Source organism: Mustelus asterias, chromosome 22 (assembly GCF_964213995.1).
Source record: "Mustelus asterias chromosome 22, sMusAst1.hap1.1, whole genome shotgun sequence".
In the NCBI taxonomy this organism is placed as follows: Eukaryota; Metazoa; Chordata; class Chondrichthyes; order Carcharhiniformes; family Triakidae; genus Mustelus; species Mustelus asterias.
Window position 1 is genome coordinate 30,842,519 of NC_135822.1, and position 23,783 is coordinate 30,866,301.

At 45.8% G+C, this 23,783-nt stretch overlaps 1 protein-coding gene across 1 annotated transcript; it reads left to right on the forward strand.

Moving 5' to 3' along the window:
- The first annotated feature begins 883 nt into the window (after positions 1 to 883).
- On the forward strand, positions 884 to 23,783 carry LOC144510268 (claudin-16-like). Its single transcript, XM_078239763.1, has 5 exons — positions 884 to 997; positions 8,638 to 8,740; positions 16,367 to 16,531; positions 18,096 to 18,287; positions 23,692 to 23,783. Exons 1-5 carry the CDS (start codon positions 884 to 886, stop codon positions 23,781 to 23,783), a joined length of 666 nt encoding a protein of 221 aa, XP_078095889.1.

Consider the following 23,783-nt stretch of genomic DNA (forward strand, 5'->3'; position numbering starts at 1 on the left):
TGCTAAGTTGCCCCTTAGAGTCAGGAGGGCTAGCTGGGGTAAATGTATAGGGTTATAAGGGTGAGGCCTGGGTGGGATTGTGATTGGTGCAGATTCGATGGGCCGAATGGCCTCCTTCTGCACTGTAGGATTCTATGATTAGATGTCCCCCTCCCACCAAAAGCCCAAGGGGGAAACAGCACGAGATTCCACCCTGTGTCTCTCTGGGGGCAACACAGTAAGAAGTTTAACAACACCAGGTTAAAGTCCAACAGGTTTATTTGGTGGCAACAGGGCAGAATCTGAGCCAATTTTCCACTGACAATGTAGTTGAAGTGACCATTTGGGAGGTAAAGGGGCTGGTTCTTGACCCTGGGGTCACAATCCAATGAGCGGGTAGAGGAGGGGGAGGGATTGGGGAGTGAGAATAGTGTTGGAGTGAGGTGAGAAGTTGAAATGTTTATAGGCTAAGCGGCGGAAAAGCTGCCACAATGGGTGAAAGCCAAAACCCTACTAAACAGTGCATAAATATTCAAATGAAAAGGAAATAGTTGAGGGACTGCCTGGATTTTTCCAGCTCTGACCAGCTGTCATATGAAAAGTTCCGGTCGCACATTTGATTTTTACGAGTCTCCAAGCACAGAGGGGTCAGAATAATTAGTTTCGTTGCTTGTGAAAGTGACCGATTATTTACAATGATTCCTGAGTGTCTCAGGTGGAGGTAATGTTTGAGCAAACCTTTCCTTTCAAGTTGTTATTATTTTTTTCCCCCGAAGAATATCCTACTCTGCCTTAAATGAATGAAGGGAGCTTGTTCTCTTGTGTGTGTGAATCTATTCACCTTTGTTGCTAAGTTCTGACGTTGAACACTCTTTTCCCACAAGTGCCGAAACCTAAGGTGAAGATGATTTTCGTTCTCCAAATTATGTCCTTCACTCTGGCCTTTGTGTCAACTTTTTTCTTGATTGTGGCGACCTGGACAGATTGTTGGATGGTGAATGCTGACGATAGTTTGGAGGTAAGTGAGCACTGGTTGGCTTTGGGAAACCCCCTTCCCCTTGCCCACCAAGACCGTAGTTCTACCCCTGTTGAGCGGAGATATTGGCTTACTTTTTTTTTAATGCTTGCGTTCAAGACCCGGCCTATTCTCTGCAGCACTGTAGAAGGGGGAAACTGTAGGGTTGTAAGAGGGTTGTAGGTTTGTGTCCCACTCCACAGACTTGAGCCACATAAGCCAGGCTGACAGTACAAATTGTTTGCCCCCCCTCTCCCTACATTGCGACTGCACTAAAATGACGGGTTGGAGTTTTGAGACATTCTGAGGTTGGCAAAGACCCCTTTATAAAGGCAAATTCTTTCTGTAGGTGAGATGTGATGGCAGTGCCGTTTTGGATTAGGTCAGGATGGATGCGTTAGAATGGATCAGTGGTATGCACCCTTTTATATGTTTTGTGGAAGAGACGGTTCTTCCTTGTGATGCATCTGTGGTTGTTCCTTCTCGTTCATGTTTACGAATCGAACCCATACCCCTGTTTAGTGTGTGGAGCAGGGTGGGGGTGGGGGAAGCAGTGGGGGAGGCAATTGTGAGAATCACCACACTATTCTATCGTGGACGCTATTGCTACAATTCCATGGCGATTGCTTAGGCAGAGGCATGGTTTCCGAGCAATGAACAGATCAAGTTGCGTAACTTGTTATGTGGGATTTGGGCCTTTCCCCAGTGCTGCTGGGGGGGGGGTTACTGGAGGAGTTGGGGTGTGGGGGGGGGGGGGGGGAATGGTGTTGGGGGCATATTGCAAAATTCTGTCTCCCTTATTCTGGGCCCATTGGGTCTGTGACACGATTGGATAAATGAAATTTCATCATTTAGAGCATTACAGAGTTTTACTGATCTTTTGAGGATTTGACTCAATTCTGCCCATTTATCCCCAAAAACTGCAAACTGGGGCCTTGCTCCTCAGAAAGGGAGGATTTACCCCAGAGGAGAGTGATGTTGGGGGACAGGAGAAGGCTTTGTGAGTTAAAAAGAATAATCTTAACATTTTAAACTCATAAAATGACAGGAGCCGAACAGAATTTCAATATTTATCCCTCGAACGTTTTTGCATTTGGAATGCTGGAAGAACACTATTGACCCTCCTTGAATGGTCTATTTACTGTTTAAGGAGCTGGCACATGCCAGGGGCACTGAACGGCCTTTATTTGTTCCTAACATATGTTCTGATGATGGCGCAAGTTGTTCTTATTGTGTAACATTTGCCCTTTGCTATAAAAGTATGCTAAAATGTTCGACTAATGGGCTGCATGCTGGCACAACGCCAGTCCTAACCCCTTTAATACGTCTTGGACGAGGGTGTTGTGATGGCACGTCTTGTTAAAGTCTCGAGAGTTGATGGTCATGGAGGGCAGAGGTGTTTAGGGACTTGAAGCCAGGGGCGTTATGACAATGTGCCCATTGCTACGCCCCACGGCCACAGTCTCCAGGCTTGAGACTGTTTCTAAAGTTCAGGTCTCATTTTGATGTCATCTGAAAACTGCGGGCATCAGAAAAAGGACCTGGGTTCCACTGCGCTGGTTTGTGAGGAGAAAGTCTGGCCCACGTTTACAAGGAGTTGACCAGCAGGGAGAGTCTGTTTGGTGGAGGAAGGGAGAAGCCGGGGGCCGGGATGGGAGGGGGAGCAAGTAATGTGGGGGGTGAAGAGTTGGCAAAAATAGGCCCAACAGCAGCCAGGGACCAAGAGGTCATGGATGCTCTAAATTGAAAAAAATTGAACCTTACTCCTTCAGTGCAATTCCCATCAGTGTCTTTGAGGATCACAATTAAGGCCACAAAATGTCTGCATAAAGGCTTTCACATACTCCATACTAAGAATCAATGCATTGCTATGGGCCTGGCATCATATACAGGCCAGACCAGCTAATGATGGCAGAGTCCTGACCTTGAAGGACACCAATGAACAAGATGGGTCTTTGTGAGAATTTAATAATTTCATGATCATCGTTCCTGAGATTTAGAGCGGGATTTTCCAACCGTGCTTGCCCCAAGACCAGAAAATCCCACCCGAGATCAACGGACATTTGCATGGTCTGCCCCACGCCCACAGTGGCACAGTGGTTAGCACTGCTGCCTCACATCACCAGGGACCCGGGTTCGATTCCCGGCTTGGGTCACTGTCTGTATGGAGTTTGCACGTTCTCCTCGTGTCGGCGTGGGTTTCCTCCAAGTGCTCCGGTTTCCTTCCATAGTCCAAAGATGTGCAGGTTGGGTTGATTGACCATGATAAATTGACCCTAGTGTCAGGGGGATTAGCAGGGTAAATATGTGGGGTTACGGGAATAGGGCCTGGGTGGGATTGTGGTCGGTGCAGACTCGTTGAGCCAAATGGCCTCCTTCTGCACTGTAGGGATTCTACGATTCTATAATCCTCTTCAAACAAATTGGAAGTCGGGGCTCCTACAATCCAGTCAGCAGTTGAATCCCCCCCTCTACTCCACCCCCACACCCCCCCCACCCCCCCCCACTCTCTCTCCACCCTTCCCCAGGCCCTCACAATTTCAGTATTCACCATCATTTACATGATAAGTTCTCCTTAGTCCCAAGGGTATTGCTAGGTGAGTGAGTGGGAGCCTGCTTCTTGAGATGGTTTGGTGAAGGAATTCTACCCTTGCCCCAGGCTGCTCCTCACAGTTTATTGAAAACTGACATTGGTGAAGGCCTAGTCCTCCACTGAGCCTCGTAGCTGAAGATTGTGCGTGACTTCAGGAGGGATGGGGGAGAATTCCAGCAAAGAACAAAGTTCCCTCAGTGATCCCCCAGGTTTCTAACAGTAGTCATTTGGATTCCCAAAAGGGTATTTCCATGTTAGTTGATTCCTTTTTAAAAGATTAATTTGCAGATGTGAGCATCCTTGGCGAGGTCAGCATTTATTACCCATCCTTCCTTGCCTTTGAGCAAGTGGTGGTGAGCCAACTTCTTGAATCGTTGCAGTCTGTGTGATGTAGGCACACCCATAGTGCTGCTAGGAAAGGAGTTCCAGGTCTCATTAACTTTTCTGTCGGGCATTTGATCCAACTGAGTGGCTTATTAGGCCCTTTCAAAGGGCAGCTAAGAGTCAATGCATTGCTATGGACCTGGCATCATGTAGAGGCCAGACCAGTTCATGATGGCAGATTTCTGACCCTGAAGGACACTAATGAACTAAAGATGGGTTTTTGCGAGAGGTTAATAATGTCATGATCATCATTTCTGAGATTTAGAGCGGGATTTTCCAGCCTCGCTTGCCCCATGACCGGAAAATCCCACCCAAAGTCAGCATTTGCATGGTCCGCCCCGCGCCCACTCCAATTCCCGTGGCAGGCACGACAGGAATTTAGTGGGCACAGAGCGGACTGTGTGTTAGAGTTAGAGTTAGAGTTTTTAATTGCAGGTTCATAATGGATTGAATTCAAATGCCCCTAGGTACTATGGTGAGATTCCTAGTCCAGGCCTCTGGATTGCTAGTCCAGTAACATAATTGCTCCCCTAGTTAGGCCTGAGAATCTTTGGAGGACAAACTAGTCAAGGTTCCTGTTCCTAATGCTGTCCAGTGATTCCTTTTTGAAGGATTTCACGTTTGATTCTTCCTCCTCCAGTTGATCAGCTTATACTGCTCACAGTATAAATCCAGGCAATAAAGAATGGATACTTGGAGGGGTGGACTGCAATCCCAGTGGAATCACACACCAATGTGGACTAACTTCAAGGATAGAGGGAGGAGGGGAGGGAACTGAGAGGGAGAAGGTGCTATCCTTACCATGTGAAACAAGTGGAGTGATGCAGCAGAGAGGAAAGGCCACAAGCACCATTGCTGAGATAGTGCCTCTGCAATGCGAATTCAAAGCCTCTCCCACAGGAAGATATAAGAGATTGGGGAGGTGATGGCCTAGTGGTATTATCGCTGGAGTATTAGTCCAGAAACTCAGCTAATGTTATGCAGACCCGGGTTCGAATCCCGCCACGGCTGTTGGCGGACTTTGAATTCAATATAAAATATCTGAAATTAAGAATCTACTGATGACCATGAAACCATTGTCGGAAAAACCCATCTGGTTCACTAATGCCCTTTAGGGAAGGAAATCTGCCACCCTTACCTGGTCTGGCCTACATGTGACTCCAGAGACACAGCAATGTGGTTGACTCTCAACTGCCCTCTGAACAAGGGCGACGAGGGATGGGTAATAAATGCTGTAAGAGTTTTAACAACACCAGATTAAAGTCCAACAGGTTTATTTGGTAGCAAATACCATTAGCTTTCAGAGCGCTGCTCCTTCGTCAGATGGAGTATAAATGTGCTCTCAAACAGGGCACAGAGACACAAAAACAAGTTACAGAATACACAGTATACACAGCAGCCTCAACCAAGTCACAGAATACACAGCAAATACCATTAGCTTTCGGAGCGCTGCTCCTTCGTCAGATGGAGTATAAATGTGCTCTCAAACAGGGCACAGAGACACAAAAACAAGTTACAGAATACACAGTATTCTGTAACTTGTTTTTGTGTCTCTGTGCCCTGTTTGAGAGCAGGTTTCCACTCCATCTGACGAAGGAGTAGCGCTCCGAAAGCTAATGGTATTTGCTACCAAATAAACCTGTTGGACTTTAACCTGGTGTTGTTAAAACTCTTACTGTGTTTACCCCAGTCCAACGCCGGCATCTCCACATAATAAACGCTGTCCAGCCAGTGACACCCATGTCCCACGAATGAATAAAAAGAATGTGTAATTTGAGATCCAACATGAAAACAGGCCATTCAGTCCAACAAGCTCACATCAGCCACAATCAGCACAGATTATCCATCATCATACACAGCAGCTCCAGGGAATTGGCTGTCTGGGCTGCCTAGTTGAGTACGTTTTGAGTCCCGCTCTACAATGCTGAAACAAACACTGTTATTCTAATAATAAATCCACTTTAATGGAATTGGCTCCTGCTCCTACCAGGGGGAATCCGCTAGCATCAAATAAGCTGGTTTTACTCAGCTTGGTACATGTGAATGTCCAGGATGTCTCCTCCTTGCCTCACTCTGCCCTTGTCCTTTTATCCCCTTCCGATTCCCGTGGGTGGCATGGTGGCACAGTGGCTAGCACTGCTGCCTCACAGTGCCAGGGACCCGGGTTCGATTCCCAGCTTGGATCACTGTCTCTGCGGGAGTTTGCATGTTCTCCCCGTGTCTGCGTGGGTTTCCTCCGGGTGCTCCGGTTTCCTCCCACAGTCCGAAAGATGTGCTGGTTAGATGCATTGGCCGTGCTAAATTCTCCCTCAGTGTACCCGAACAGGCACTGGAGTGTGGCAACTAGGGGATTTTCACACTAACTTCATTGCAATGTTAAGCCTACTTGTAAACTTTAAAAACTCTCTTGATGTGAGTGAGAGTTATGTAGGCAATTTTAGAAAGCATCTTGTGACATTAATGCTGCTATATCATGGCAAGTTGCTGTCAATCAGATTGGCACCCTTTGTATGTTTAACACTTTCTAACCATACTCCAGATTTTCAGCCTTTATGAGTTTTACCCTAATTTTACACACTTGTTTGCATTTTCCACATCTTTTTCTTCATCTCATTTTGAGGTGGACGGGCTGTGGCATTATCCAAGAGGTTGGAGCATAAGGTACAAGATTGGACCACTCAGCACCTCAAGCTTGTTCTGCCATTGAATAAGGTCATGGCTGATCTGAGACTTAATTCATTCATTGGCCTCAATGTCCTTGCTGAACAGAAATCTATACTGGTTTTGAAATGTTCAATAACGTACCCCCTCTCCCCCGCGCATCTCAACATCATCTCTCCGGGGGAGAACCTTCCAGATTTCCACTGCCCTTTGTCTCAACAAGTGCTTCCTGCCATCACCCCGTGTGACTTGGCTCTATTTTTATGGTATCTGTCTGTGGTTTAGACCCCCAGCCCCACCTCACCACCCCTCTATCTACACTGCCAACTCCTCTAATCACCTTACACAACCCAGTTATGTTACCCTTCAAAAGCTGCTATATTCTTGTCAAATCAAAGTGCAAAGATTGAGATAGTGTCTACTTGAACCCGACTAGGCCAATCCTTGAAGCATTGAAATCCATTGAAGCTGGAAAGTCTCTCAGTCATGCCCAGAGTCTGGCATTGCCTGGACTAATAAACTCATGATGTGGAGATGCCGGCGTTGGACTGGGGTAAACACAGTAAGAAGTCTAAAAACACCAGGTTAAAGTCCAACAGGTTTATTTGGTAGCAAAAGCCACGAGCCTGTTCCGAAAGCTAGTGGCTTTTGCTACCAAATAAATCTGTTGGACTTTAACCTGGTGTTGTTAGACTTCTTACTAATAAACTCAACCAGGGCACAGTAAAGGTTAATGTCACACATGCTTTCCTTATACATTGGTCAGTACTGACCTATGGTGAATATCAAAAAAAGCAGGAAGTGAATCATCGCAAGAACCTAGATAGAATTTCAACCTTGTGAGAATTTCACACATCTGTAAGGATTTATCGTTGGTGCATAATGTGCTATTTTATTTAAGTAAATGAACTAGGTGTTACATCATGGAGCAGACTATCCTGGCCCATGGGATGACCATTATAGACATGGCCCAACTGTGCTGCCCCACGAGATGTCCATTAGGGTGGGATTTTCCGACCACGCTCGCTCCAAAGTCAGAAAATCCTGCCCTCAGTCAACGGACCTTTCCATGGTTCTGTTGTCCTTACCCAGTCTGGCCTACATGTGATTCCAGAGCCACAGCAATGTGGTTGCCTCTCAACTGCCCTCTGACATGGCCTAGCAAACCACCCTGTTCAAGGGCAATTAGGGATGTGATGCCCATGTCCCATGAATGAATAAAAAAAAAATTATAAACATATTCTAACTGCGTTGCCCTATGAGGTGTCCATTATAGATATGGCTAGGCTGACTTGGTCAGTGAGATGACCAGTTAGGGGAAGTTAGATTAAGTAACTGATGGTGATTAAGAAGGATGGATGTTTTTGGCGAAGACAGTGGTAAAGTGAATGTCACTAGGTTAGTTATCCAAGAGCTCAGGCTAATTCTCTGGCAATGCAGGTTCAAATCCCTACCAAGGCAGGTGGTGGAATTCAATTCAATAAATCCTGAATTGAAAGCTGGCTTCATTAATGGGGTCCATAAAACAATCATTGATCCCTGTAAGAAAAAAACCCAACTGGTTCTCTAATGTCCTTTAGGGAAGGAAACCTGCAGTCCTTACCTGGTCTGGCCTATGTGTCACTCCAGAGCCACAGCAATGTGGTTGACTCTTAACAGCCATCTAAAGTGGCCTAGCAAGTCATTTAGTTCAAGGGCAAATAGGGACAGGCAACAAATGCTGGCCTTCCCAGTGACGTCCACATCCCATAAAAAAATATGGAAGGAGAAAAGAGAAGATGGAGTAAATAGAATGAGAGGAGGCTTCTGTCGGGTATCAACACTGACTGAAAGGTCTGTTTCTGTACTGTAAATTCATTGTGTCCAGAATACTTTGTAATGAAGAATATTGTAGACAGGTCCAGACTGACATTGAGTAGAGGTGGGTGGGAAAGAAACAGGGTTGCACTGACTGGTATTGACAGACACAAACTATCTTAATTCTTTTTCTGACTCCCATTCCCAGGTCAGTCAGAAATGCAGGGGTTTGTGGTGGGAATGCGTCACAAACTCCGTGGATGGGATCAGGACATGTGATCAATATGACTCCATTTTAGCAGAACATCCACGTAAGTAGCTCCGGAATGCACTGAAGTGCTCGTCCATTTTCCAGAATGGTGGGAAGTGGTGGGTCCAAATATGAAAAATGCATTTGGGAACACTGACGGCCCTCCGGCATGATAACAGCTTAATTAGAATTGGTCTTTGTCGATTTATAGGGCTGGATTCTCCGATCTCGCCCACGGCTGGGATTCTCCAGTCCCGTGGCTGGGATTCTCCAGTCCCGTGGCTGGGATTCTCCAGTCCCGCCTCACTGAATGGAGATTTGGCTGAGTGCCACATTCCCCGTTCTCGTTGGCAGCGGCGACGGGGCTGTGAACGGCCAGAGAATTCTGGCCAATACTGTTTGTGAAAAATGGAGAAAAGTTCCCCTGTTGCGAGAGTCCTTCAGATTGTGAAAATAATTCCCGGTGCTGTAGGTATTCCTTATCATAGTCATTATGGTGCAGAAGATTGGCCATTCGATCCATCAAGTCCATGCCAGCTCTCTGTAGAGCAATGTGGCCAGTCCTCTTCCCCTGCTCTCTCCCTGCAGTCCTCCAAGTTTATTTCCCCCAAGTGTCCATCCAGTTTCCTTTAGAAACCATTGATTGTCTCTGATTCCACCACCCTCAGAGATAGAGAGTTTGAGGTCATTGTCACTCACTGCATAATAAAGTTCTTTCTCGCATTCTTCTCCATCCCTTGCACAAAATGTTAAATCTCTGTTCCCAAGTCGTTGTACAATTGGTTAATGGAAACAGCCTTTCTTTGTTGAACTTACCTAAACCTGTCATAATCTTATAAAGGCAGGTGAAAGTTGCCAAACTCCCAGGGGACCATAGACTGTTCTCCATGTTTCTGAGAGGGAGAGCTGACTTTTGGTGATTTAACTGAGGGTTAGCACACCTCAGGTAAGGTTGAGAAAGTGGGGCCTTCATGAATAACCTCAGTCAGTACGGGAATTGAACCTGTGCTATTGGTGTCACTCTGCAGCACAAACCAGCAATCCAGCCAACTGAGCTAAAGGAGTCTATCCAATCTCTCTTCATATCTAAAACTCTCCAGCCCAGAAGGCTTTACCCACTTAAAATAAACGCACACATCAATATAGAATGAGGCTTCATTCATGGAATTCTTCATTCTGAGTCAAGCAGTTGTAGATTCAATGTCCTCTCCAGGATTTGAGTGGATAATCCAAGGTGACTCTTCTAGGTGGCACTGGGGGAGTGCTGCATTGTCAAGGATGCTGCACTTCTGATGAGGTGTTGAAGTGGAGTGATGTCCACCTGATCAGTTGAATGCAAGAGGCTTCATGATACTAATGAAGAGTAGAGTGTTTTCCCAGTGTCCTAACCAACACTGATCCCTCAACCACTGCCACCAATTGGGCGGCATGGTAGCACAGTGGTTAGCACTGCTGCCTCACAGCGCCAGGGACCCGGGTTTGATTCCCGGCCTCGGGTCACTGTCTGTGTGGAGTTTGCACATTCTCCCTGTGTCTGTGTGGGTTTCTTCCAGGTTCTCTGGTTTCCTCCCACAGTCCAAACATGTGCGGGTTAGGTGGATTGGCCATGATAAAATTGACCCTTGTGTCAGTGGATTAACAGGGTACATACGTGGGGTTACAGGAATAGGGCCTGGCTGGGATTGTGGTTGGTGCAGACTCGATGGGCCAAATGGCCTCCGTCTGCACTGTAGGGATTTTTTTTTAAATTAAGAGATTAACTGGTCATTTATCTCATGCGCTATTGTGGGAACATTGCTATGTGCGGATTAGCCTGTGTTATAACTGTGGCTAAATTTCGAATGTAATGCATTAGCTGTGTTCAGCTGCCCTGAAAAATATTACAGAAATACATATTCTTTCTCTCTGGAGTAAATGCATGAATTAATAAAGGTGGAAAAAAGGGCCTGCGATGTCTGATCCTTCAGCGCACCCACCTATTTTTGTGGGCATACAACTCAAGCACTGGGATAAGGGAGCAGCATAATCTCTAGCTCACAGATTCTGATTTCCAATCTATCAGAGATAGCATACAAATTGGTTTGAGATGTTCATAAAAGGGGTTCCATTCCCTTTGGTATTGGACTGCTTTTGCCTAAACCCATTAAGATCAAATTTCTTTGGCTGTAACTTAATGCAAAGGGGGGAGGGGAGGGCAGGGTGGAGTCAGGATGGGTGTAACCACAAGAGGCCTAAGTCAGGCCTACCTCAAATTCGGGGAAAGGGGGGTAGTTAGCCTACAGGTGGTTGTTGGCCGGGGGACGGACAGGGCCATTGAGGAGTTTAGTTACAAGAACAACAAAACGGGAATATGTAAACGATATTAAACAGTGTGGAAAAATTAAACCCAGAGCATCACTTCTGGCTAAATCTTGTCAGTAGGATGAAGGGCTCAGGTTCAAAATGAGGAAAAAGCTTCGGAATAACATCAAGGGTGTCTTTGTTGCATGAAGAATGATTGAATGGATTGGTTCCTGAAGCAGGAAATAAGGATTAATATGGGAGCAGGTGGACCTGTTGATGGAGAGTCAGAGCGAAGTTGGGTCAAATCAACGCCCATATCTTTTATTTGGCTCGTGGATCCAACTGTTTCTGAGGTGAAAGGTCAATTATTCAACCCAAAATCCGTCTCTCAAACTTTAACATGTGACAGAGGAAATTCCAAACCAACTAAGGAAAAACAGAGATTTATATTTTTTTCAATGCTGAACATACACTTAGAAACACAGATGGAATTCACAGAATCACAGGATTGTTACAGCACAGAAGGAAGCCATTTGGCCCATCATTTCTGTCCCAGCTCTCCAAATGAGCAAAGAGTTCCATTCTCCCGCCTTCCCCCCATAACCCTGCACAATTTTCCTTTTCAGGTAACAGTCTAATTCCCTTTCCAATGCTTCAATTGAACCAACCTCCACCACACTCTCAGGCAGAGCATTCCAGATCCTAACCACAATCTGCATACATTTTTTCCCCTCACATCTGTTTTGCTCACTTTGCCAATTACTTTAAATTTCTATCCTCTCATTCTCTATCCTATCACGATTGGGTACAATTTCTCTCTATCTATGCTGTCCAGACCCCTCATGATTTTGAATACCTATCTTATATTTCCTCTCAGTTCTTTTCTCCCGGGAAAACAGTGTTAACTTCTCCAATCTATCTTCATAATCAAAGTTTCTCATCCCTGGAACCATTCACCTGACTCATTTCTGCACTCTCTCTGATGCCTTCCTGTCTTTCCTAAAGTGTAGCAGCCAGATCTGGATACAGTACTCCAGCTGAGGACAAATTAGTATCTTGTACAAGTTCAACATGACCTCCTTGCTCTTGTACTCTATGCTCCTGTTAATTTTTTTAATTTATCCATGGGAAATGGGCATCACTAGCTGGCCAGCATTTATTGCCCATCCCTAGTTACTCAAAGGCAATTGAGAGTCATCCACATTGCTGACCAGGTAAGGATGGCAGATTTCCTTCCCTAAAGGACATTAGTGAACTAGATGGGCTTTTCCGATAATCGACAATGGTTTCATGGTCATCAGTAGATTCTTAATTCCAGATATTTTTATTGAATTCAAATTCCACCATCTGCCGTGGCGGGATTCGAACCCGGGTCCCCAGAACATTAGCTTAGGTTCTGTATTAATAGTCTAGCGATGATACTATCAGACCTATGCCTCCCCTGTCATAGGCATTGTATGCTGCTTGCTCTATTAACCATTCTCTCAACCTGCCCATCATCTTCTGCACTTATGCACAAAGCTTCATCTGCTTCTTTAGAGTTGTACTCTTTATTTTATACTCTTTCTCCATACTCTTCCTAACAAAATGAACCACTTCACATTTCTCTACGCTAAGCTTCTTCTGGCACCTGTCTGCCCATTTTGCCAACTTGCTTACGTTCTTTTGAAGTTCTACAATGTCCTCCTCACAGTTCACAATGCGTCCAGGTTCTATGTTATCTGTAAATTTTGAAATTGTTTCCTGTACACTAAGATCTACGCCACTAAAATATATCAGGAAGCGCAAAATGCAACACTGACCCCCGAGGAACTCCACTAAAAATCTTGCTCCAGCCCTAAAAACATCCAATGATCGCCACTCTCTGTTTCCTGATGCACATCCAGTTTCATATCCCTGTTCCTGATGGTCCTTTTATTCCATGAGTTATAACTTTGCTTACAAGTCCATTGTGTGGGATTATATCAAATGTACTTTTGAAGTCCATGTACACCACATCAACGGTATTACCCTCATCAACCCTCCTCTGTTACCTCATCAAAAAAATCCACCAAGTTAGTTGAACACAATTTTCCCCTAAGAAAGCCAGGCTGGCTTTCCTTAATTAACCCACATTTGTCTATGTGGCTATTAATTTTATCCCAGATTACTGTTTGGAGAAGTTCCCCCACCACCGAATTTAAACTGACTAGCCTGTAGTCACTGGGCTTTATCTTTACAACTTTTTTGAACAAGGGTGTAATGTTTGCAATTCTCCAGTCCTCTGGCACCACCCCTGTATCTAAGGAAGACTAAAAAATTATGGCCAATGCCTTCGCAATTTTCATTTCCTCAGTCACCAGAAGGGAAAAACAGTTCAGACCAGTATTCTTATTTCCCAGTTCATACTGATTTTTCCTTTTGGGTATCCTTGGATGCATCTCATCCGGTTCTGGAGCCTTATGAACTTTAAGCACAGCAGCCTATCCAATACTGAGATAAAAGCAAAATACTGCAGATGCTGGAATCTGAAACAAGATCAGAAAATGCTGGAAAATCTCAGCAGATCTGACAGCATCCATGGAGAGAGAATACAGCCAACGTTTTGAGTCCGGATAACCCTTGTCAGAACTGAAGACAAGGAAAATCGGACAAGATGGATGCTCGTAACACCATTCTCAGCCTTTATCATCACCATTTACATTACCTTTGTCTTTTTGTTTATGCCGTTCCTTTCAGTTACAGCCTCCCCATCCACCCCACCCTCACAGCATAAATTTTGTCCAATTTTCCTTGTCTTCAGCTCTGATGAAGGGTCATCCTGATTCCTTTGATTTGATTCGATTTATTATTGTCACATGTATTAGTATACAGCAAAAAGTATTGTTTCTTGCGCGCTATACGGACAAAGCATACCATTCATAGAGAAGGAAAGGAGAGAGTGCAGAATGTAGTGTTACAGTCATAGTGTAGAGAAAGATCAACTTAGTGCTGTTGTTTCTCCACAGATGCTGCCGGACCTGCTGAGATTTTCCAGCATTTTCTGTTTTTGTTGTCATCTATCCAATACCTTTGCCTTATCGATTTTAAACACTTTGAGTGTCTGAATTACCCCCTCTTTCACGATGATCTGGGTAGTATCTTCTTCCTTGGGTAAAGACGGATGCAAAATATTCATTTAATTCCTTAGCTGTGCATGTATAAATCCTTGTTTTGGTCCCTAATTAACCCTACCTGTGCATTTACCATCCGTTTTGCTACTAATGTGCCCAAATACTTTGGAATTCCCTTTTATCTTGGCTGCTAGTAGTGAAATATTTCACCATAAATAAGTAACAAATAGTATTTTTTATAGAACCGTACAACGAAGGCAAACCTGAAGTAATATTTTGAAATCCATTGAGGCAACTGTTTAAGAAGGTTCAGGGTAATGAAGGAGTTAGTTAAGACAGATATCAAGAGTAGACAAACTTGTATTCAAATAACATTTTCCATGGTCTCAGGATGTGCCTTTTCATGTGTGGTCACTGTTCTAATGTGGAAAAGATGGCAGCCAATTTGTGCACAGTAAGATCCCACAAACAGCAATAGGGATAAATGACCAGATAATTGTTCTTTTTTATGGCAGCAGCTTTATGAGAAATATTGCTCAGATATTTGAAGCACTCCTCTTCTCTTTGAAAAGTATTGTGATATCTTATGTGTCTACATGAGAGGTTTAACATCTCTTCTATCAGTGTCGCACACCCTCAGTGCCTCACTGAAGTGTCAACATTGGTTATGTGATTGGGTTTCCGGAGTTGAACTTAAAATACATGACCTTCTGACTTGAAGGTGAAAGTTTGCCAAGGCTGACAAGTCATGTTTCTTTACCTAGAGGTTTCATTAATATTCTTTAGGGATGAAAGCCTGGCCATAGGTGGCTCCAATCTCACACCAACATGACTGACTCTCACCTGCCTTCAGAAGTGGCCTAGCAAGCCATTCAGCCAAAGCAAACCAGAACAGTCGCCTTCAGGAAAGCCCACCGCCTTCTTTTTAGGTCAATTATGGATGGGTAATAAATGTTGGCCGGTGCCTACAAGAATGAAAATAAAGGGAAGGTTTTGTGTCACAGAAACATAGAAACATAGGAGCAGGAGGAGGCCATTCGGCCCTTCGAGCCTGCTCCACTATTAATCACGATCAAGGCTGATCATCCAATTCAATAGCCTAATCCTGTTTTCTCCCCATAACCTTTGATCCCATTCACCCCAAGTGCTATATCCAGCCGCCTCTTGAATACATTCAATGTTTTGGCATCAACTACTTCCTGTGGTAATGAATTCCACAGGCTCACCACTCTTTGGGTGAAGAAACATCTCCTCACCTCCATCCTAAATGTTCTACCCTGTACCCTCAGACTATGACCTCTGGTTCTGGACTCCCCCACCATCAGGAACATCCTCCCTGCATCTACCCTGTCCAGTCCTATTAGAATTTTATAAGTCTCTATGAGATGCCCCCCCTCATTCGTCTGAACTGCAGCAAAAACAATCCTAACCTAGTCAACCTCTCCTCATACATCAGTCCCACCATCCCCGGAATCAGCCTGGTAAACCTTCGCTGCACTCCCTCGAGAGCGAGAACATCCTTCCTCAGAAAAGGAGACCAAACCACTATTCTAGGTGTGGCCTCACCAAGGCCCTGTATAATTGCAACAACACATCCCTGCTTGCCAGGATACAGGACTCATTTCAGAAATTGCTTCACACTATAATGGAAACATAGATCTTACCTGCTGTTCATGCCATGCTCCCGCTGCAGCGAGGTCGGAGAATTTGGCGCCCGGCCAAATCCCTGTTCGCTGCAGCAGGATGGGAGAATCCCGCCGGTGTGAACAGTGGTAACATTCTAGCCTTACCCTCCGTTGATACTCTGATTATTTTACAAGAGGACCAGGGGCCTGGCCCGGACGGGCACTTAGATCCTGCACAGACCAGCTGGCGGGGGTATTCGCAGACAGTGCGTGTATGGAATGAGCTTCCAGAGGAGGTGGTAAAGACGGATGCAATTACAACATTCAAAAGACATTTGGACAGGTACATGGATGGGAAAGGTTTAGAGGGATATGGGCCAAACATGGGCAAATGGGACTAGTTCAGTTTAGGAAACCTGGTCGGCATGGACAGGTTGGGCTGTATATCCGTGCTGTATATCTCTATGACTCTATGGCTGGAACTCCACCACCCTGCCCACCACAGAATCAGAGCGGGCAAGTGTCTGGCAATGGAAATCTCTGTTGACCTCCGGTGGGAATTTCCGGTCTCACTCAAGCGGGGCTGTAAAGTCCCGCCCAATGACTCTACAACTGACTCCATCTTAAGATAGTTGTGACATGTATAATAAATGAGTTCCTTTCTTTTCTCTCCTCCTTTTCTTCCAGTTAAGATAGTGCTCACTCGAGCGCTAATGATTACAGCAGACATTCTGGCAGGCTTTGCACTTATTATATTAATTTTTGGATTGGACTGTGTGAAGATTCTAAGAGAAGAACCTCAGATCAAATTAAGGATCTGTTACATGGCGGGCTTCATTTTTGGAATAGGAGGTAAGGCTGATTCAGTTGCTAATGCATTTCTTAAAGGGTGTTCAATAGAGGAATTGCGGAGTGTTCCTGAGGGTACGGTTGGCTTGTGCATGACCAGATATGAACTTGACCAATGCAGACCAGCAAGTCTTACTGCTGGTGCCTGCATTCAGTGTACAGACTATACCCATGCACCAATGAGAGTCTGTGTTCCCGGTAGTAAGGGGTAACCTCGGTCAGCATTGGTTCCTCATGTTGCTGGGAGTTGCCAATCTGTGAGCCCTGTTCGAGAACGGAGCTGCGTTCTGCTGTGATGCCCTCAGTTGCCCTCATGGTGTGACAGCACTGAAGCCTCACATCTATGATTGGTACATTCAAACAATGCCAGTCAGAAAATGTAGGCTTTCCTGACGAGGGTTGGAATGGTTTCTTGGCTGAGCTGTCAGGGGTTATGGGACCATAATTCAGCAAGTGACAACACACTGAGGAGAAAGGGAGGGAAGCTGGAACTTTAGTTAAAAAAAGACATGGGAGCATTTTTATATGTCAGCTGAAACAATGTGATGACAGAGATTGTCCTTTAGTCTTTTGAAAAAGCATAGAGGACCAAGATGGAACAAGTTGGATCAAAGGGGGAAGGGTTTAGATAGCCTAAACCCTGGATGTCCAAAGTACGAGACTTTAGAATGGGGCCCATAATATTAATTCCCATCACCATATGCATGACCAGGTATGTACCTGAGTAATGCGGACCTGAAAGTCTTACTGCTGGTGTCTGCGTTCAGTAAACAGAAGTGAACGGTCATGGAACCCAATGGAAGTAACATTTTCAAGTTTCTTACGATTCTTCTTATTGGTGCATAGTCAGTATACTGAATGCAGTCACCAGCAGTAAGACTTGCACCTTGCGCACCATAGTGTGCTGCAGGGGGATTCACGTCGGTAAGTGGGGGACGGAGCCTCAGCCTGCTGGTGAGGCCAGAATTAGTGTCCCGAGTGGGCCACAGCGCATGTGGCGATCTGTCATTGGGGAGATTGGCGCATGTGCACTGGCACACCCCATCGCCAGCCTCCTGATTGCTGGCTTTCTGATTGCTCCCCAACCTCCCCCCTCACCGCCCACCGATCCCCGGCTTTCCAACCCCCCACCCCCCACCCTACCAATCATCAGCCTACTGGAGGGTCCCATCCTGGGCTCGCTAATAATATGGAGATGTGCATTTCCATATTGTAATCAGCCTCGCGCTGATCTCCGGCGTGGGGCCGATTACATAAAAAGACATGGCCTGGGAGACTGGCAATCAGCCAGGCTCCAGTTGCGAGTCCTGCTACAGGCCCCCGCTGATGTCTCCCAGCCTGCTGTGTTATTTGAGCGGTGCAGCGGGCTGGGAGAATCTCCCCTAACATAGTTATCAATGAGAAGACAGAATATTGGGAATGGGAAGATGTTGTTAGCACTGGGTTAGGGAAGCGGAAGATGGCAGGTTGGTTTTCCTGGAAAACCTTGTCATCCAAAATCTGTGTCCTGACTTTGGGAAGCCCTTGATCAAAGCAATGTATTGATGCCGTGTCTGTTTGCCTGCAGGAATCCCGGGTATGATTGGTTCTGTGTGGTACGCTGTGGACGTGTACGTGGAAAGAGCAACACTGGTACTGCAGAATGTATTTTTAGGAATTCAGTATGAATTTGGCTGGTCTTGCTGGCTGGGAATGGCCGGGTCGACAGGCTGCTTCCTGGCTTCTATCATGTTAACCTGTTGTCTTTATCTTTTCAGAGGTAAGTTGAATGGAAAATTATTGCTTCCACAATGATTATCTCTCTTTCTCTCCGTAAGGCAGGGAGCCTAGCTCCTCGAACTGTACCACCTCTTTGATATCGTCCCCCTGTATTAACCTGGACAGTGATTGTCAATGGACTATTTAATCACACACACACACACAAACACAGGGGGGGCAGGGGAGCGGCACGGTGGCACAGTGGTTACCACTGCTGCCTCACAGTGCCAGGGACCCGGATTCAATTCGGGCTTGGGTCACTGTCTGTGCGGAGTCTACACATTTTCCCCATGTCTGCATGGGTTTCCTTCGGTGCTCCGGTTTCCTTCCACAGTCCAAAGGTGTGTGGGTTAGGTTGATTGGCCATGCTAAATTCTCCCTCAGTGTCAGGGGATTAGCAGGGTAAATACATGGGGTTACGGGAATAGGGCCTGTGTGGGATTGTGGTTGGTGCAGGCTCGATGGGCCAAATGGCTTCCTTCTGTACTGCAGGGATTCTATGATTACACACACATACACACACACACACCGTTTCCAGTAGAAGTCATTGGATAGCAATCAAGAACAAGAATTCTGACTCTTCTTCCCAACTCTCAAGGCCATGAATGCTGAGGGAATCTCCTGAACCAGCTGTGATCAGCAAACTCAGTGCGGACAGTGAGTGAACCTGCGACTTTACTGAGCTGTCTGGCCTAGCTATTCCACTGCAGCAGTCGAAAGGAACTCTTCTTGTTTTGCAGTGTTTCAATTTTGTGACATTGCCCTAGTCAAGAAACTAGAAGCACTGACAATGCACCATTGATGCAATTCTTATTGGGGCATTCTACAGTTTAAGATTGAAAGGGTTTGGTCACTTCGGACTGAGATGAGGAGAAATTTCTGGTGTATCTTTGTAATTCTCAACCACAAACAGCTGTGGGGAACTCAATTGTTGAGCGTATTCCAAGACAGAGGTTTATGAGTACTGAGGGAATTAGGGACGTGGGGATAATGTGGGAAGGTAGAGTTGAGGTGTGATCACACTGTATGGTGGGGCTGGCTGGAGGGGCAGAATGGCCTACTCCAGCTCTGATTCCTTGTGGCTATATGTTCTAAATTCCTCCCCTCCGTATGTCATAGTCATGCCTCACGCTAAAGATGCACATCATTTCTTGCGCCTAGAATCACTGTGGCACAAGTGATGGGAATTATATTGTACATATCCTCAAAGACAGTTACACATTGTGACGGTGCGATCATCCTTGGTAAAGATGAATCATTGATATTTGACAGGACGTCTGGTGGGAACTCCAGGAGTGTGGTTCAGTAGTCAGTCTTTTGCTCAGTCTTTTGTCCTTGCTTGTTAAAATCATGCCTGGCAACATTTATTTGATGCATTCTTTTGTGAGACATTAGCATCGTTGGCAAGGCCAATTATGCCCATATCACCCATTCCTAATTTCCATTGAGAGGGTGGTGGGTGAGCTGCCTTCTTGAATGCTGCAGTCCATGTGGTGTAGGTACACCCACAGTGCCACTAGGAAGGGAGCTCCAGGATTTTGACCCAGCGACAGTGAAGGAACGGCGATATATTTCCAAGTCGAGATGGTGTGGGGCTTGGAGGGAACTCGCAGATGCAGATGTGCTCATACATTTGCTGCCCTTGTCCTTCTCAGTGGTATAGGTCACGGGTTTGGAAGATGTTGTCGCAGGAGCCATCTTGTAGATGGCACACACTTCTACTTCTGTGTGTTGGTGGTGAAGAGGGTGGATGTTTAAGGTGTTGGATGGGGTGACAACTAAGCGGGCTGCTTTGTCCTGGATGTTGTTGAGCTTCTTCAGTGTTGTTGGAGCTGCACCCATCCAGGCAAGTGGAAAGTATTCCAACACGCTCCTGACTTGTGCAGATGGTGGACAGCACGGTGGCACAGCGTTTAACACTGCTGCCTCACAGCGCCAGGGTCACTGTCTGTGTGGAGTTTGCACATTCTCCCCGTGTCTGCCTGGGTTTCCTCCGGGTGCTCCAGTTTCCTCCCACAGCCCATAGGTGTGCAAGTTAGGTGGGTTGGCCATGCTAACCCACCTTCCCCTTAGTGTCAGGGGAAATAGCTAGGGTAAATGCATGGGGTTATGGGGATAGGGCCTGGCTGGGATTGTAGTCGGTGCAGACTCGATGGGCTGAATGGCCTCCTTCTGCACTGTGGGATTCTATGACTCTATGACAGACTATGGGGAGTCAGGAGATGAGTTGCACTTCACAGGATTTCCAGCCTCTGAGCTGCTCTTGTGGAGACAAAGGGAGTTTGAGAGGAAAATCAGCCCACAACACTCTTAGAGACCCAATGTTTCTTTCTTTTTCTTTTAATAGATTTGAGAACTGCACGGTACAACCTATCCTTCTATCAATATGGAAGAACAGCAACTGGCAAAATGTACGCGATGGACTCCCGAGTCTAGACGACCTCCTCTAGAACTGTGTACCAGAGTTTAATCCAACGGCTTCTCCTGTCTGTCAAAGGACATATTACACCCTTAAGAAAAGGTGAAAGGCTACATATTGCAGCTGGTTTTAATTGTTAATGCTTTTGAATTGTTGTTTTGTGTCCACTGAATCACAAAGAGGAAGCACTGATGTAGTTTAGTTAATTGCAATCATCAAGTGCAGTCACAAATTTCTATTTAGAGGAATAAATTGTTTTAATAAATCCTTCACGTGCGGTTGTGATGAAAAGCTCCATATTATGTGACCAAAAGAATAAAATGTACCTTTGGAAAGTGTGAGAGTTCCATACTTTGAATCTATGCAGCGCCCCAAGTCAATTGCTGCGAATGAACATACTAATTGCCCAATGGAATTTTAAGTAAAGTAATGAGGCGGAAATATCGTGAAAACTACTGCCCCCGGGCTAGAAAGGGTGGCTTGAACCTTGGTGCCCCTCACTCTCAAGGGCAAAGATTTGACTGTGTAGTAATCTGCACTGTTTGTAAAAGATTTCTTGCAATCTTTTCTCCTGTAATGCAAAGGCGAGATGCAAAGCTAAAGCTTCAAGATAAAGTCAAGACTGAAAGGAGGAGGAAGAGGACAATAATGTAATCGGATAGTGGTAGTTATTATGATGCCAAACTCGCCATTTTAAAACCTGCAGACTTGAGGAGGTAGGATTGAACTAGGGAGATAAAGATTGCAATGTTTTTTTGAGTCACTGGAAGAAGATGGGTTGGTGTAGGTGACAGAATGATTTCAGACAGGTGGACTTGGCTTCAACATAGTGAAGATGCATTTCTGTACCATTGGATTCTTTGGACTTCTCAAGGCAAGAAAGAGAAGACAAGGTAAATCAGGGAGCGGTGATTCTGGTACATCAAATTTGGATATCCACCCATGTGAGTTAATCCATTTTTGGATGTGTAGGTTGGGTGGATTGGCCATGCTAAATTGCCCTTAGTGTCAGGGGAGTTAGCAGGGTAAATACTTGGGGTTACAGTGATAGAGCCTGTGTGGGATTGTTGTCAGTGCAGACTCGATGGGCTGAATGGCTTCCTTTTGTACTGTAGGGATTCTATGATTCTATACTCCAAGAGAAAATTGGTGTTTTCCAGGCCGAGGCTTCATCTCATCATAATTAGTGGATGCTTCTTTCTCACCTATCATTCGATGGTTTTTTTCCCATGGTTCAGTCAGTGACAGCAACACCTGATGCGATATTAAGCTGCAGGCATCAGAAAGATTCCAAGTGCAACCCATACTCAATTGGCACACTTCAGCTGACAGTAGATGAGAGGGACTGCCCTTGGCAGCAAGGCAGCATTTGACCGAGTTGTGGCATCAAGGAGCCCGAGCAAAACTGGATTCAATGGGAATCTGGGATCAAACTCTCCACTGCTTGGAGTCATACTGGCACAAAAGAAGATAGAATCATAGAGTCACTACAGTGCAGAAGGAGGCCATTCGGCCCATTGGGTCTGCACTAACAATGATCCTACCCAGGTCCTATCCCTGCCCCCAAAGTCCCCTGCTAAACCCCCTGACACTAAGGGGTAATTTAACATGGCCAATCAACCTAGATGGTTGTGGTTGTTGGAGGTCAACCATCTCAGTCCCAGGACATCACTGCAAATGTTCCTCAGGGTAGTGTCCTAGGCCCAACCATCTTCAGCTGCTTTATCAATGACCTTCCCTCCATCATAAGGTCAGAAGTGGAGATGTTTGCTGATGATTACACAATCTTCAGCAACATTCACAACTCCACAACTCAGGCTTGGGCTAGTAAGTGGCAAGCAACATTCGTGCCACACAAGTTGCAGGCAATGATCATCTACAACAAGACCGAAATTAACCATCATCCCTTGATATTCAATGGCACTGTCATTGCTGAATCCTCCACTGTCAACATCCTGGGGGTTAGCATTGACCAGAAACTGAACTGGACTAATCATATAAATATGTGGCTACCAGAGCAGGTCAGAGGCTAGGAATCCTGTGGAGAGTAACTCACCTCCAAACCGCCAAAGCCTGTCCACCATCAAAATGGTGCAAGTCAGGAGTGTGATGGAATACTCTCCTGGATGAATGCAGCTCCAACAACACTCAATAAGCTTGACACCATCCAACACAAAGTAGTCTGCTTGATTTGCACCCCAAACATTCAGAGGGCTCCCTCCACCACCGATGCACAGTGGCAGCAGTGTGTACCATTTACAAGATGCACTACAGGAACTCACCAATGCTCCTTAAGCAGCGCCTTCCAAACCCACGACCACCACCAGATAGAAGGTCAAGGGCAGCAGATATATGGGAACAACACCACCTGCATGCCACACACCATCCTGACTTGGAACATATCGCCGCCGTTCCTTCACAGGGTCAACATCCTGGAACCCCCTCGCTAACAGCACTGTGGGTGTACCTGCGCCACATGGACAGTAGTGCTTCAAGAAGGCAGCTCACTATCACCTTCACAAAGGCAATTAGGGATGGACAATAAATACTGGCCTCCCCACATCCCCATGAATGAATAGCAAAAAGGGAGATCTCTGGTTTTCTTATGATATTGAGTGAAGAATCAGCCAGAATTCATGTTTCTGAACCCCGACCCATACACCTATTGTAATGTGCATGTGTATGTGAGAGACAGTGTTTGACTTCACAGCCAAACGCCTGAGGAAACTCGTTGGATCACATGATGATTGATGTTTTGGAAGAGAAGGTGATTGACAAACCTTATCCCAGCATAAACCAAAAGCATCAAGAGTGGAGGGGTGGACATTGAGAGATCTGGGCTGGAATTTTCTGACAGGATTTTCCCATCCCGTTGCAGTGAACAGAGATTTGGCTCACCCCCCCTAACTCTCCGACGTTGCTGCAATGGGAGCGTGGCGTGAACGGGTGGTAAAATCACGCCCCACTGTTGTTTTCCCGCTTGTAGCTGCCCTGTTGCGAGGTGTTGGGCTGGATTCTGCAATCCTGTGCTTCCCAGTGGAAAGCAGCCTTGCATGGAACACATCTCAGGAAATCTAG

Bases quoted from the DNA above. Each gene is read 5' to 3' on its own strand.
- LOC144510268 (XM_078239763.1), top strand. From the start codon at position 884: ATGATTTTCGTTCTCCAAATTATGTCCTTCACTCTGGCCTTTGTGTCA. The intron at 16,532-18,095 runs GTAAGGCTGATT...GTTTGCCTGCAG, and splicing joins CTTCATTTTTGGAATAGGAG to GAATCCCGGGTATGATTGGT. The intron at 18,288-23,691 runs GTAAGTTGAATG...TCCCGCTTGTAG, and splicing joins TTGTCTTTATCTTTTCAGAG to CTGCCCTGTTGCGAGGTGTT.